At 40.6% G+C, this 16,011-nt stretch overlaps 1 protein-coding gene across 1 annotated transcript in view; it reads left to right on the top strand.

Annotated features, from left to right (window-relative positions):
• RAD18 (RAD18 E3 ubiquitin protein ligase) overlaps window positions 1-12,680 on the top strand; it is a 109,681-nt gene extending 97,001 nt beyond the window's left edge. Inside the window, exons 12-13 of the mRNA XM_027584941.2 lie at window positions 985-1,047; window positions 10,564-12,680. Coding sequence (XP_027440742.1) covers window positions 985-1,047; window positions 10,564-10,666 — 166 coding nt within the window. The 3' untranslated portion in view covers window positions 10,667-12,680. The remainder of the gene's footprint in view (window positions 1-984; window positions 1,048-10,563) is intronic.
• Window positions 12,681-16,011: the final 3,331 nt, after the last annotated feature.

Here is a 16,011-nt window from a genome sequence, read left to right as displayed (position 1 = left end):
GATTCATTGGCACTTTATGTCTCCATAATTTTTAGACTTTCGTTATCTGAGTATCATTAGAAGATGATTGGCACAGACATAGCCAGTCCTGTTGTTTCTCATCCAGGAGAAAGTTATTCCATTTTTTTAGCCTTCTCCACCCTGCGGTAGTGACTCTTATTTCTGAGTTGTCTCATGTAATGCCCTTCACATTCTTTTTCTTGGATGCCTAAAGAAATGCTTTTTTTGCTATTGATGTACATCTTTTTTTTCTTTTCATTTGGTAAGAATTTATTTGGGTAAGAACAAGATGCTAAAAGCCTTGGAACACTTCTTTCTTTTAAAGAGATAATATATGCCCTCTATAACCTTATTTTACCCTGTACCCTGAGCAGATAGACCAAAGATTATGCAACGCTTTAAGCCAAGTTGCATTTTAACGAATTCCATTATTAGCACAGTTGAAATTAATTAAATTTTACTTTACTTTGGTTACAAAGGGACTAAAAGCCACTTAGGAACTTAATGTCTCTTTATGAATCTCATTAGTAGAGTGCAGTTTTTAAAACACAGTTTGATCTTTGGTTGCCATGGGAGATTAAAAAGGCTTGCGACTATATTGTATTTGTATGCAGGTTTTATGTTGACAGATTTATTTAAGCTTTAATGATTTTTTATTGCTAGTTTATTGTTTTTTATACCTTTATTGAAATTGATATATAAAAAACTGCAAATATTTAAAACACACAGTTTGATGAGTTTTGATACATGTATACAGCTATGAAATCATCTTCACAATCAAGATGATGAACGTATCCACTCCCACAGTTTCCTTGTGCCACTTTGTAATCTCTCCTTGCTCACCCCCTGCCCCTGCAGGTAATCACTGGTCTGTTAGTTTGCTTTCTGTCACTAGAGATTAGTTTGCATTTTCTAGAATTTCATATAAATGGAACCATATGGTCTTTTTATTGTCTGACAATATTGATGTACATGTCGTTTTAGTTCCAGTTCAGACATCATAAGAGATCTTTTAGAAGAAGAGGAAGCCTGGGAAGCATCACATAGGTGAGTTCTCATCATCAAGAAATAAGTGTGTACTTTGAGAAATTATAATTCCATGCTGTTGATTTTCAAACAAAAGAGTATTTGTGCTTTCTGATTTAAGAAGGTAATAATTCACACATGTTAAGGTAAAGATTTCCAGTTTACTACTTGTTTGTTTCTATACATTTTTGCTTAGAAAGGGAATCCTACTGTAATAACTCTGATTACTTGTCAGAAGTTGTTTTTCTAAAGACAGATTGTTCCAGTGAGAAATTAACAGTTTAGCCGTAAGCACTGTGCTCAGAGTGTTTATAAACTTTGAGTCCTTTCCTAGATGTTCCCAGTCAAAAGTGTTTAGTGTAGAATAAATGCATTTTGATTCCTTCTCCGGTTAGCATTTAGGAATCTGTTCTGGGAAATTAGAGTGGTGGAGGGGACCTATTCCAGGTCCTATTGGTAGGTAAGGAGGAAAGGAACGATGCCAAAGAATATTACATTCTCAATCTCCACTTGCAGGAGTGATCTGCAGTACAATGGGGAAGCTTTGTTCCACTGTAATTTTGTGATTACACTTCAGTGGGCCCTCCAAACTGCCTAGTTTTACTGTTTCTGTGGTCATTTCTTTGTCTGGTTCTTCACAAGGATTATTTGAAACCTCACCTCTTTCCAGTGGCTGCACCCCCAGCTGGAGACCTTTTCTCTTCCTTTGTAGAGAAAATAGAAGCCATTATGTGGGAGTCCTCATCTTTCCAACACCAAATGTATAAATGTGCCTATATGTATACATATTTTATTCCTCATTTTATAATTGCCTCCTTTTATAATAAAGGGATGTCTTATCAGAGGCTAATTCCTCCTCCCTCATTCCTACCCATTTGTCAGGAACCTTCTTTGTCTGGCATCCTCTCCCTTTCAGCTGTATCTTTGTCATTAGGTTTTCAGCCTGCTTAAATCTTTCTTTCTTAAAACCAGCCAAGCAACAAATAACACCTCATTCAGTCTCTCCTCTCACTCCATCTCATCCTGCAGCCACTGTTTTATCTTTCCTTCCTTTCTTAATGGATGGTCTCTACCTGCATTTTCCACTTCCTTATCTCCTTACTCTTCCACATTCTCAGCCAGTTCCATCATTCATCTGAAATCATTTTCACTAAGGTCATCAAAGAACTCCATGTTGCTAAATCCATAGTCAAAACCTTCATTGCCTTAGCAGATTTGATACTGTTGACCTCTTCACCTTTTTTAAAGCCTCTTTGAGGCTCGAAGAGGTAAATTTCCATCCCAAGTTCACTCAGCAGTAAGTGGTAAGTGATGGAGCTAAGATTGTAACCAATGTGCCAAAAGTCAGCTCTTTGGACCATTAAGCTGTATACTATCTTTACAAAGAAGGAGAAGTTTACTGTGCTGAGATTTTGTAGTTTCATAGCTGAATCACTGGGAGAATGGGAAGTGTGCTGTATCCAGGGAAAGCATTATGAGGAGGTTTATCAGGCCAATGAGATATTTGGTGGTTCAAACAGTAATGTTTTATGAAAGTTTGAGATTTTGGCTGCATTACTCTCACCTACGCATTATTTAACTTTGCATTTTGGGAAAGAAGGCCACTGCTTAGCTAACTATTTCCTCTTGTACCAGGAATCATCCTGTTCATGCTGAACTAAACCTGACACCAATGGCTATGACACATTGTAGCCAGAGTTCCTGCACCCAAGCCCATTCTCAATAATGATGGCCTCCAAAAGTCATCATTATAAGAAAGCACTTAGAAGACCAAGGACATTGATTGATCCTCATAGATAATAAATGTTACAGCTAGAAGGACCTAAGTGTTCATCTCATCTAATCCCTTCATGTTATAGAGAAGGAAGCTGGACTTCAGAGTGGTAAATTGAGCAGGTCAAGGTCCACAGCTAGTTAGTGACACTGCCAAGATCAGAATCCAGGCCTCCTGAATTCAGCTGAGCATAGAACAGTTCAAACAAGCTTATGCCATAATGTGGCTTTAGAGGCAGAATCAGGAAAAGCCTCCATAGCTTTACTTTTAAACAAAAATTGGCAGTTCTATACCTTAAGCTTATAGGCATGTTTTGTCGTACCACAAGTGGCATATTTGAGATGTTAGTCCTAGAACATACTATTTCAGTTCCAATGGAATTAGATTCCATTTAAGAGAATGGAATCTAAATTCCATAATTCTCTTTCTCAATTCCATAAATGATTGAGAGGTTCTGTTAGCAACATATAGTGCTCCATATAAAGCAATATTTTCATAAGCAGCAAAAAACCAAAAACTATTTTCTACAGACTGGCCTTGGGTTCTTATGTCTATAAATACTAGTTCATCTTACTGTTTTGACCTAATAAAATATATTTACATCAAACAGGATGAAAACAGTAAGAGAAATGGTCCTGGTATATCATTTCACATTTCTAGGTTTCAATTTGTTTAATATATAAAATGTGAGGAAAATCTGTCTGCCCCAGAGAGTCTAAGTCCCTTCTCTCCAGAGCTGCTGGGCCTCCGCTGTCCCCTGTCTCAGTGAATGGAGTATGGTAGTCTGCCCCACTGTTCAAGCCAGACACCTAGGAATCATTTTCAACCTCTCACTCGCCCTGACCTCTCATATTCAGTCAGCTGCAAAAGTCATATAGGTAAGTGGTGCTCAGACCTCAATATGCATCACAGACATCTGAAGGACTTGTTAAAACACAGATTATTGGACTTTACCCAATTCAAAGAGTGATTCAGTAGATTTGGGGTGGGGCCCAATAGTTGCCCCTCCGTGGTATCTCCGTCAGCCCTTTGTGCCACAGCTGGCTACAGGCCCTTTGCTCTTCTCTCTAGCTTTGCTGCAGCAGCCATCTGTGCCTCTCTGCCTCTAGTCGTTACAGGTCATTCGGCCGGTGAGATATGAAACACACTTTGTTCTTCCTGTTGGAGTTTAAAGTCCTTCAGGGACTCGCCAGCATCCAAGGCTCGTACTGTCATGGCCCCAGCCTACCTACTGGCTCATGGAATTTCATATGCGTGCATCCCCTCTGCACCCCACAATTCCTTGTTTCAGCTAAGCTGAACTACTCACAGTCACCTCAGAGAGTCTTGTTACCTTGCTTCAGTGCCTTTGCTTCTGCCTCAGTTGCCTTTTCCCTTTTCCTCATCTAGATGGGAATTGTCATTCCTTTCTCCACCATTCCATTCAGAAGCCCTGAGTCTGCTCCTGCAGCACTCTGCACTTACCACTTGACTGCCTTTCTAGAGAGCATGTGCACTGGACCTTGAATCTTCATGTGTGTAGCATAGTGCCTGGGTGGCCCATAATGGGCACTCAGTAAGTATATGAGTGAGTGAATATGTCAGTCAATGTTTATTAGATCTGAATACACTCATTAGTGGATTCTAGCTGTTAGTGACACAGCTTCTGTGGCTTCAAGAACCTGTGAATGGATAAGGATTGCACTTATGAATTGTTTTAACTCTTCATCTCACAGTGCCTTAAAGAGGAAATTTTAGGAAATAGCTTTCTGTAATATTCTTATAAAATCAGAAAAGAATAATTTTCTGTTAATCTGAATTTCATCTTAACCCCATGAGAATTCATTTGCAACACATTTTGTTTACCCATTCAACAGCTGATGGGTGTATTTGGGTTTCCAGATTTGGGGGATTATGAATAAAACTGCTGGAAGGATTTGAGTGCAGTATTGTGTGTGGACATAAGTTTTCATTTTTCTTTGGTAAATACCTAGGAATGGCATCATATGGTAAGTGTATGTTCAGTTGATAAGAAACTGCCCAGCTGTATTCCACCAGCAATATATGAGAGTTCTGGTTGTTCCATATCTTGGCCAGTACTTGGTTATGCTCTTTATTTTTAAAGCCATTTTAATAGAGTTACAGTAGTATTTTTTTTTTGTCATTTTAATTTGTATTTCCCTAAGGATTGATGATGTTGAACTTCCTTTCACATGCATATTTGCCATCCCTATGTCTTTTGTTGAAGTGCTTCCTCAAATTTTCTGCCCCTTTATAAATTGGGTGGTTTTTTACTTTTGAGATTTATGAGTTCTTTATCAGAAACGTGTTTTGCAAATATTTTCTTCCACTTTATGGCTTGCCTTTTCATTTTCTTGATAGAGTTTTTCAAAGAGCAATTTTAAATTTTGATGAAATCTGATTTATCAATTTTTTCTTTTCTTTTACATATGGTGCTTTTTTGTGTCCTATCTAGGAAATCTTTACCTAACCCAATGGTTTTCTGTTATGTTCTAGAAGTTTTAGGGTTTACATTTAAGTCTATAATCTATTTCAAGTTGATTTTTATAAATGGTGCACAGTATGGATTGAAGTTCAATTTTTCTCTTCTACATGTAGGATAACTTTGGTACCTTAATCAAAAATCAATTGGATATATATGTGTGGGTCTATTTCAGGAATCATTGTTTTGCCCTATTGATCTATATGTTTGCCTTTTCACCAATAACACACACTGTCTTCATTACTGCAGCTTTTTTTTTAGTATATGTGCTGCCGAAGCGAGCACCATTACTGCAGCTTTATAATGTTATGAAATCAGCTAGTATGAGGCCTCTAACTTTCCTTTTCCAGTTTACATCAGAGTTCATTTTTTGTATTTTATAGTGTATGGGTCTTAACAAATGTATAATGACATGTATCCACCATTATAGTGTACAGAATAGTTTCCCTGCCCTAAAAATCCTTTATGTTCCACCTGTTCGTCTCTCCTCTCCAAGTTCCTGACAACCACTGATTTTTTTCTGTCTTTATAGTTTTATTTTTTCAAGAATGTCATTTAGTTGGAATCCTACAGTATGTAGCCTTCTCAAATTGTACTTCTCAAAGTGTACTTTCACTTAGTAATAATATTCATTTAAGATTGCCCCATGTCTTTTTGAGGTTTGATAGCTCATTTCTTTTTAGTGCTGAATAATATTCCATTGTCTGGAGTCTTATAGTTCATTTATCCATTCACCTAATGAAGGACATCTTGGTTACTTCCAGGTTTTGGCAATTATGATTAAAGTGATATATATACATATATATATAATATATAATAATATAATAATATATATATATAATATTTTAATTAAAAACAAAGTGCAGGATTTTGTGTGGTAATAAGTTTTCAGTGCCCTTGGGGAAGTACCAAGGAGTACAGTTGCTGGATTGTATGGTCAGACTATATTTAATTTTGTAAGAAACTGCCAAACTTTGTTCCAGAATGGCTGTGCCATTTTGCATTCCCACTGGCAGTGAATGAGAATTTTTCTTGCTCTACATCCTCACCAGCATTTGGTGTTGTCAGTAAATTTTTCCTTTTTAGAATTGTTTTGGCTATTCTGGTTTTGTTGATTAGAATTGGAGCTGAGGGGTGCTTGGGTGGCTCGCTCAGTTAAGGAACTGACTCTTGGTTTCAGCTCAGGTTGTGATCTCAGGGTCATGAGATTAAGCCCCGTGTTGGTCCCTGTGCTTAACATTGAGTCCACTTTGGGATTCTTGCTCCCTCTCCCTCTGCCCCTCCCCCCCGTTCTCTCTCTCTCAAATAATAAATAAATCTTAAAAAAAAGAAGAAGTGGAGTTGAGGTTCCCCTGTCCCTAAAGGAGATGAAAGGCTATTTGTACCAGTCTGGATGTGCTTCTGAACTTTGGGAAGGTATTTTATGGTTCTGTTGGATATAGGTACCAGATTCACCATCCTACCCTGTCCTGTGGGGAAAGGAAGCACCTGAATTGACTTTATGGGGTTTGGGTAAGGTTCACAATCGGGAAGGGAAGCTAATGTGACCTTGTAGATGGGGCCCATTGGGCTAATTCATTGTACTTTTGTTTGCAAATTTGGATGTGTTTAGGAATTGATGTGTTATATACTCCTAATTCCACCACCAATAAGTGCCAGAGCAAATTCTCTGATAGGGAAGAGCCACACATAGAGAAGTGCTAATACCCTTGAGGTCCCACAACCCTAATGACCCCTTAGAGCTACAAGTCGTAAGACTAATGATTTTCCTGATTGGAGTCTCTGAGAAAGGGAGGCAACCTCCACCTAGAGGTAACCTGTGGGATTTTGGACTTGTGACCAGCCTAGCATAGCTACCAGTTACACCCCTTTTGAAAAATAGCTGTTTGCTTGCTACTAGGTTCTTGTCAAACTGAATGGCCTGATCCATGGAGGCTCTTATGGACTGCATTGTGTCCCTCTAAAATTCATAAGCTGAAGCCCTAACCTCCAATGTGACTATATTTGGAGATGGAGCCTTTAAAGAGGCAATTAAGGTTAAACAGGTCATAAAAGTGGTTATGAAGGCCACAGATTGGCAGATCCCCTGCTTTGAGGCTGCACACCTGAAGGGTGCTGAGTGAACCATCTGGGTCACTCATGTACATATCCATAATGGGCTGATGGTCAAGGGATTCACTGGACTTTTTATCCTCCCTACAATCTACGGGCATCTAATATTATTGAATGTTGGAATGGCCTCCTTTAAAATTATCAACTCCCTCATCTTCTGGTCCACATATCTTAGTAAGGAAGTTTGGTCACTGAACGCTGCTGTCCCCAGGACGGAATCCTCTCCTTTTGGCCACTTTCTGGGTAACGATTAGTACAGAAAGGGTTTTGCGGTTATATATTTACCTATTTCAGAAACTCAGGGTTCCTTCTTAATTATTCCTGGGCATGATGCTTGTTTCTTTCTCCTAACAGCAACCGTATACTGGCCAGATTGGTACACCGTCTGGGTAGCAGCTTGGCCAAGAGGGGTCCTAGAGGATTCACACTTAATTCTGATTCAGCTTGTTGGATTCACTTGCTGGACTGATATGGTTCTAGGTCAGGGATCAGCAAACTATGGCCCATAGGCCAAATCTGGCCTGCTGTCTGTTTGTTAATAAAGTTTTATTGGAACATAGCCACACACATTTGTTTTTCTGCTGGCTGCGGTTCTTTTCACCATTACAACAGAATTGAGTAGTTGCGACAGACTGTATGGCCCTCAGAGCCCAAAATATCTAGTCCTTTACACAAAGAGTTTGCCAACTGTCCTAAATCAAAAGGCTAGTGACGACTTGGCTGAGTACACTACTCACTGAGCCTTCTTACTATGGGCCACCTGGGTCAAAGTGGGGAAAATAAGGGTGCCTGGGTGGCTCAGTCGTTGAGCATCTGCCTTTGGCTCAGGTCGTGATCCCAGGGTCCTGGGATTGAGCCCCACATTGGGCTCTCTGCTCGGCGGGAAGCCTGCTTCTCCCTCTCCCACTCCTCCTGCTTGTGTTCCCTCTCTCACTGTATCTCTCTCTCTGTCAAATAAATAAAAAAATCTTAAAAAAAAAAAAGTGGGGAACATAATGAGTCTCTGAAAAGGTTAATAAAAATGCCCTTACCCTCTCACATCTGACTCTTCTGGGTCAAAGGACTGGGTGTGAGTAGAGGATGATTAAAGAAAAGGTAAAGTTACAGCTGATAAAAAGGAACCTGTGATTTTGTGGAGGTGGAGAAAGCAACAGTGCTGACAGTGGGGGAGGAACCTCTTAGACTCTGGGAGGTACAGAGAGGGAGGGACAGTAACGATCTTTGTCTTTCAGAGCCACCCCTGGAGCCGTCTGTCCATGTATGTCCTCCAGCTTATCCCTAGAGCCTTTACCATATTAATCATAGTTATTTAAAGTTTTAGTCTGATGGTTCCAACATGTGGGTCATTCTGTCTGTATCTCTTGGTTACTTTATATCTTGACAATGGACTTTTTATTTGGTTTTTCTTCTTTGTGCATTGTGCATTTTGTGTGGATGCTAGACATCCTGAGAAGGGCCATAGATACTGAGGTAAAAATAGACTTTGTGCCTGGAAACGGGCATGCTGCTTCTTCTCTTAGGCCATTAGTGTGGGGAGTTGACCCAGGTTGGAATTTCCTGGTTCCTAACATGACCTTCAGTGTATCAGAGGCATCAAGTTCCTCAACCAATGGGCTGCTTTTACCTTGTGCTTAGTGTGGGGGCTGGATTGTGGGAAGCTTTTGTTCAATGATTTTGTTCTCATTTACCTTTCAGCCTTGTCTGCATGCCTGCATCCCAGAGGGCCATCTCTCCATGTCCTGACCTCTCCGTCAGCAGTTTACTGCTACTGCCTATTACTTGGTGCTTGGCTCCTGGTAGGAGCCTGCTGGGGCTCTATGTTATCTTGTTCCAGCTGTGGTCTTGGGCAGGCCCTGTATGCCTGGATCTTGGGGGTGGAGCTTTCTCTGCCCACCTCTCCCCCCGTCCCATGGTAGTCAGAATGCCTTGCCCAAGCCTTTCTTGGTATTGTTTGAGATCATCAGCCCAAGATGATTTTCTGCCCTTCCTCCAGAGGTAGAGGTTTTTATTTCTACCATTTCCCCAGCAGCAAAGAATCTTTGCCAGTGTTCTTGCAAATGATTTCTTATTCTTCCCATTCAAGCAGACTTCCCATTCAGGCATTCTGCCCCTCCTCCAGAGATAGTAGATCTTTGCCTGATTCCCATGGGCCAGTGAGTTTCTCTCAGCAGCTGAAAGCTCTTACTTCATAGGAGAGAACAGTCCCAGGAAGACGTAGGACTTTCTGCCTGTTCCCTGTCACCCCCATTCACCAGCTTTATCCTGTGCCACCAAAGTGGGCTTTCCTCAGTTTCCCCACCCTGCTCCCAGTCTTTCTTATGAGCACTTGACTTGAGGCTCCTGGAAAAGAGCTTGCCAGTGCATGTGGCTTCTCCTTGTGTCAGGGGCCTTCGGTACTAGCCCATAGTTCAGAATTCATTAAAATGTTAGCTCATGTCCTCTTACCTGGTTGTACAACAGCCACCTTTCTCCAGTTCTGTGTCAAAAGTGAGAGAATTTGGGGGTGCCTGGGTGGCTCAGTCGTTAAGCGTCTGCTTTCGGCTCAGGTCGTGATCCCCCAGGGTCCTGGGATCGAGCCCCCCATCTGGCTCCCTGCTTGGTGGAAGGCCTGCTTCTCCCTCTCCCACTCCCCCTGCTTGTGTTCCCTCTCTCGCTGTCTTGCTCTGTCAAATAAATAAAATCTTTAAAAAAAAAAAAAAAAAAGTGAGAATTTGTGTGGTCCACCTCTCTTTGGGGGGGGGGCTTATCTTTCTTTGGAATTTTGTTTTCCTGCCTTACAACCTGAGCTCTCAGGATCAAGAGAATGATTTTGTTAGACACTGACTTTGTCTTGTTGTTAGGATACCAGCACTTTTTTTTTTTTTTTTGCAGTTTTCTTCGTGTTAAGCAAAGCATAAAGCTATTTTAGATTTTGATTCAGAAGAAAGGGATTCAGTTTCTGCTTCTGTCACTTATGGCCTGTAGTCTTTGCTTAGTCACTGTTCTCAGTTACAAAATGTGTATAATAATAACAGTAATGATAATTATTATAGACTTGCCAGTGGAGTAGAGAACTGTTTGGAGGTTTAAATGAAATAGTACATGTGAAAGCGCTTGTCAGCTAGAAGCTGCTGTAGAATAATTATGATCATTGTTTTCTGAGATGCTGTTTCCTTTTTTCTGTTTTCAGAAATGATCTTCAAGATGCAGAAATGAGTCCAAGACAGAATCGTCGTACAAGATCAGTGGAGGGTGCTGAGATTGAGCCGAGCAATAAGCGGAATAGGAATTAGTGAGGGCTTTGCTGACTTTTCCAGTGTGGTGATTGGAGTGTGGCACTTTGGGTTGCCACACAGACTTCATATTCATAAATGCCCAAGTGAAGGTGTTGACTTCTCAATATGATGGTTAGCTGATTTTCATACTTTTTGCCTTTTTTGGGAAAAATAAGTTCTGAAACATCTTCGCTTGGTCAGTTATCCCCTGTCTCTAAAGCATCTCTCTCTAAAAATATTGACAGCCACACGTCTGCCAACTTTGCAGAGTACACAGACGTCTTGACAAAGAGTTTTGTTTCTGAATTTCAGGATATCCTTAAGACATTCTCCTCTTCCATGTAGAAACTAACTTGAGAAAAGGATTCTTTTCAGCCTCTCTGTCACAAGGAGCAGCTGAGGAGTTAAGAGCCTTTGTATTTATGGAAAGGCAGGTTATCATAAAATCACCTCTTTGGTGCGTGTCAGCCCCAGATGCCCAGATGCCAGCATGCCTGTCACAGCAGTTACGTGATGGTCATTGCCCGAGTTTAATGTAGTCATTTGTCACTTGGAGTAGGATGTTTGTATCGAAACTAAAAGTCACAAACACTAACTTTGAAACATTGGCATATTCTTTGGAAATGGCACTTCAAAATGATATTAGTCTTTTTTTTTTTTCACTTGGGTAAATCAAATCTTTACCACTCTGACTCCCAGCTATTAAACAAAAAGTATGCAATAAATGAATTTTGTAAATGAAGAGACTGTATCAATTTAAAATAATGCCCTGGATATAATATCTTATGAATAGTTGAGTATAAGCTACAAATCACTGGAAAGACTTGGTCAGAAATTGTCTCTGTGCAAAATGTCCATCAGTTCCCAGTTCTTCCAGAGTTCCTAATGCCGCTCTTCAGCCTCTCAGAGTCAGCCCTCTCCCTGCGTGCCCCCACATCACTCCCAGCCCAAACACATCAGCTTTCAAATAACATGACAGCACCCGCGCCAATGTTAAGACAACAAATTTATGGATGTGCCAGAGAGGCGTTTGTGACTTCCCCTTTCCAAAGAATGTCTCCATTGACTTTGGCTCTTTGGTATGCTTTGGGTTTCTGGATAATGTGTGGAGTCTCATTATGACTTAGAGTTCAGCGCTTGCACACTTAAAAGGCCATTTGTTTTCTTTTTGAGTTCCCTAAGCTTCAGATGGTTATGTAAGAATTTGTCATAGTCATTTCATGTGCTAAATTATGAGTGGTGCATTCAGGAAACTAAAAGTAGCACCACTCACTGATTCTATCAAAGGATCTGATGTGAGGTAAGTGAGCAATATCAAGCAAAATAAAGTTTAACATTGATGTGATATTTACGTCACTGAATTGCCAGAAATTATGCTAAAATGAAAACTGTTTCATTAAAAAGTGCACAGCCTACTATAAATTAAACTGGAAGTAATTACTACTTTAATTGCAGCTGTAAAAAACAAAATCCAAGTAAGTAAATATGAAGATCTAATTGGCTTTATTCAAGGATTCATGAATCAGGCAGCATCCCATCTACAAGTAGAAAGGATCACCAAGTTGCCATACAAAATGGATGGTTTTTAAAGGCAGAAACAGGGTTGGAAGGAAGGACGGAAGTCATTAGCAAAAGAAAAGAAAGGATTGGTGTAGGCAAGGTCACCTTTTGAGGGAAGGGCTAGGGTCTGTCTTGCAGAAGACCTCAGTAATGCTGATCAGGAAATTCCAGATTGGTTAAAGACCACATTCCTGCAATGCAATTAAGTTTTGGTTGCTGTTGTGGGGGCAAGTGACTCCATTTTGAGCCTTTTATTTCTTTTCCTTTTTCTTTTTTTTAAACACAGCAAAAGGAGTTTGCAAGGGAGTAGTGAGACCCAAGATGGGGAACCAGGCAGGTGACTTTATTCAGAAAATATATGATTATCTTCTTAGGTCACCATCATTGTGCCGAGTGATGTAGGAAAGATGTTAGGGTTCAGAACCGACAGCCAAGAAAGAATTCTTAAGACGTCTTTGGTGCAAAAAGATGGTTTTATTAAAGCTCGGGGACAGGACCCGTGGGCAGAAAGAGCTGCACTGGGGTCATGACGAGTGGCCCATTATATACTTTCAAGTTGGGAGGGGTTTAGGGATAGCATAAGCCTCCCAGGTATTTTGACAACAAGAGTTCCCTGGGATCCTGAGGGGGCTAGCAATTGTTAGGAAAAGGTTATTTATTACTGTTTAGTAAAAACTCAGTCATGAAATTTTTCAGATGTATATCGGTGAGTCATATGCTTGGAGGGATGATTGCCAACCTGTATCTTATGGGGGTATAGATAAAGGAAGTTTCCAAAGGAATTTTTATACGTTAAAGTAGATTTACAGGATCCTGGGGGTTGGACTAAGATTGCCTTTTGCCTTTAGCAAAGTATTAACATCTAGGCAGCAGAGTTCCTAAAGGAATTCACTCTGACTCTTTCAAGGACTTGTCATTGGGGTATAGGTAGTAAGGAAATTTAATAATTTTTTTTCTGCCTTTGTTTCCTGCATCACTGAGCCCTGGGAAAACAGAAGTGACCAGAGGCCATCTGAAATGGTGGTTCTCAGTAGGGCTGTTTCTCAATAGGGCAGGGAGGAAGATTTTGCCCCTAGGAGACATTTGGCAATGTGTGGAGACGTTTTTGGGTGTCACAACTGTAGCTAGGGGATTGCCACTGGTATCAGTGGGTAGAGACCAAGGATGCTTCTGAACATACTACAACACACAGGCCAACCCTCATGCACTGTTTGCTCAGGCTGCCATAACCAAACGCCATGGACTGGGTGGCTTAAACAAAAGGATTTTTTTTTCCTTCCCAGTTCTTGGAGGGTGGCAGTCCAAGATGAAGTCAGTAGGGTTGGTTTCTTCTGAGATTTCTCTCCGGGGCTTGCAGATGGCCGCCTTCTTGCTGTGTCCTTAGATGATCTTTCCTCTTTGCTTGCACAGGTTTGCGTCACAATCTCCTCTTAAAAGGACAGCAATCATATTGGATCAGGGCCTATTCATACAACTTCACTCTACTGTAATTATCACTTTAAAAACCCTGTTTCCAAATGCATTCACATTCTGTGGTGCCGGGGTTTACAACTTCAGTATATGAGTGGCAGGGTCAGGGAACACAACTTAGCCCATAGCACCCCCCCCCCCCATTAAGAATTATCTGGTCCATTAAAATTGTCAATGGTGCCAAGATTGAGAAACTCCGGTGTAGAGGAGCTCTCAAGTCTACTCGAAAAATAATGCCTAAAGGGCATTTTTGAGCTCTATTTACTAGCACTTAGACTACATTTAATATTCATATATTGAAAGAAAGGGATTTTTATATCCATTTGAAAATGAGAAAAATAGGGTAAGTGTTAAATCTAGGATTGAAACCCATAAGCTTTTGATTCCAAAGTTCATCTTTTAGTGAAAAAATGATCCTTACCACTGGTTACTAATTCTTTTTACCTCCTAACTTCCTGCCAGAGTATAACAGCTCCCATGGGTATGTCATCCTAATGTAGGAAAGACGTTAGGGTTTGAAGCCAACGGCCAAGAAAGAATTCTTGAGACCTCTTTGGTGCAAAAAGGTGATTTTATTAAAGCTCGGGGACAGGACCCGTGGGCAGAAAGAGCTGCAATGGGGTCATGAGGAGTGGCCCATTATATACTTTATTTTTTTTAAAGATTTTATTTATTTGACAGAGAGAGAGAGACAGCAAGAGAGGAAACACAAGCAGGGGGAGTGGGAGAGGGAGAAGCAGGCTGCCTGCCGAGCAGGGAGCCCGATGCGGGGCTCGATCCCAGGACCCTGAGATCATGACCTGAGCTGAAGGCAGTTGCTTAACCAACTGAGCCACCCAGGCACCGCAGCCATTATATACTTTAAAGTTGGGAGGGGGCTAGGGGTAATGTAAGTCTCTAAAGAATTTTGGAAGCAAGGTTTCCAGGACCTTGAGGGGCTAGCTATTGTTGGGAAAAGGTCATTTATTACCGCCTAATAAAACCTTAGTCATGAGACCCTTCAGATGTCTATCGGTGGGCCATATGCCTGGGGGGTTTAGAGATAAAGGAAGTTTCCAAAGGAATTTTTATACATTAAAGTAGATTTACAGGATCCTGGTTGGGGGGGGGTGGCGGGTCAGGCTAGGATTGCCTTTTGCCCTTAGCTGAGTATTAACATCGAGGCAGCTGAGTCCATGAGAGGAATGTCACTCTGCCTGTTTCAAGGACTTGTCAATGGGCTGTAGGTAGTAAGGAAATTTAATAATTTTTCTTCTGCCTTTGTTTCTCACATCAATCCCACAATGGCAGCAATGCCTGTGGTTTGGGGAGGGTGCAGGTAAGCTGCTATGTAATCTAGAAAGGGACCTTCAGGTTGGTCTGATCTGTCAGGCCATGTTTTCATCTTCTAATCTCTTCTCTCTTTATACCTCTCATTGAGAGTCACTGGTCTCACTGAAAAAGTGATTGATCATACACATACAACAGTGTGAGTAGTATAGTGAGGACGGTATAGATTTAAGAACTAACTCATGTGGTTGAAGAGCTTCAGAGCAAGTCTCCCTAAAATGTGCCAATTTGGCATGTGGTAATTGAGCTGAAGGCAGTTGAGACCCTGTAGGCCCAAGAGAAACTTTTTGCCATCCCCTTAACTATCTAGAAGAATTTAAACTGGGTTTTTTTCCCCAGATTTAGAGTTAATACCAGAGATAAAATTTTATCTGAGTAACCTATCTCAGATAAACATCTAATTACATCTAAAACATCTGCTCTTTTTCTTATTTTCCTGTGAATTGCCTTCCTCCTCTTTGAAACCCCAGGCCTCTGTCCCATTCCTTTCTTTGAACCTCTCATGTATTGGGGTTCCCATACATACAAAATTAAATTTGATTTTCTCTTGCTAATCTGTCTCATGTCAACTTGTTATACCAGCTGGAAGAACCTTTGAAGGGTAGATGAAAAATTTTCTGCCCCATCACAGTAAAGATTCATGTCAACAGGAGTAAACAAAATAGACAAGCTTTTGGAGAATTTTTTTTTTTTTCTGGTGGCCCTCAGCTCTATAGAATGAGAAGAAAGCAGTTGTCTAGATTATTTCACTAATCGTTGCTGTGGTTGAAGTCAGAATTTGACTTGAGTTTTCTTAGAACTGGAGAAAAGGCAGAAAGAGTGGATTACAAAATTCTTAGCATCTGCTAAAAGAAAATAGTTCTTCAAGTGAGACACAGTTTTTCCTATTACGTGTTTCTTTTTATTATAAAAGTAACTAATTACGAACATTAGAGGGGAAAAGCCATCACAACTATTGAACTAATGACCATTTTGATAACCGTTATTTGGTTTTAGTTTTGGGG

This window comes from Zalophus californianus, chromosome 1 (genome assembly GCF_009762305.2).
Source record: "Zalophus californianus isolate mZalCal1 chromosome 1, mZalCal1.pri.v2, whole genome shotgun sequence".
Taxonomy (NCBI): Eukaryota; Metazoa; Chordata; class Mammalia; order Carnivora; family Otariidae; genus Zalophus; species Zalophus californianus.
This window is presented reverse-complemented; position numbering and strand designations above follow the sequence as displayed.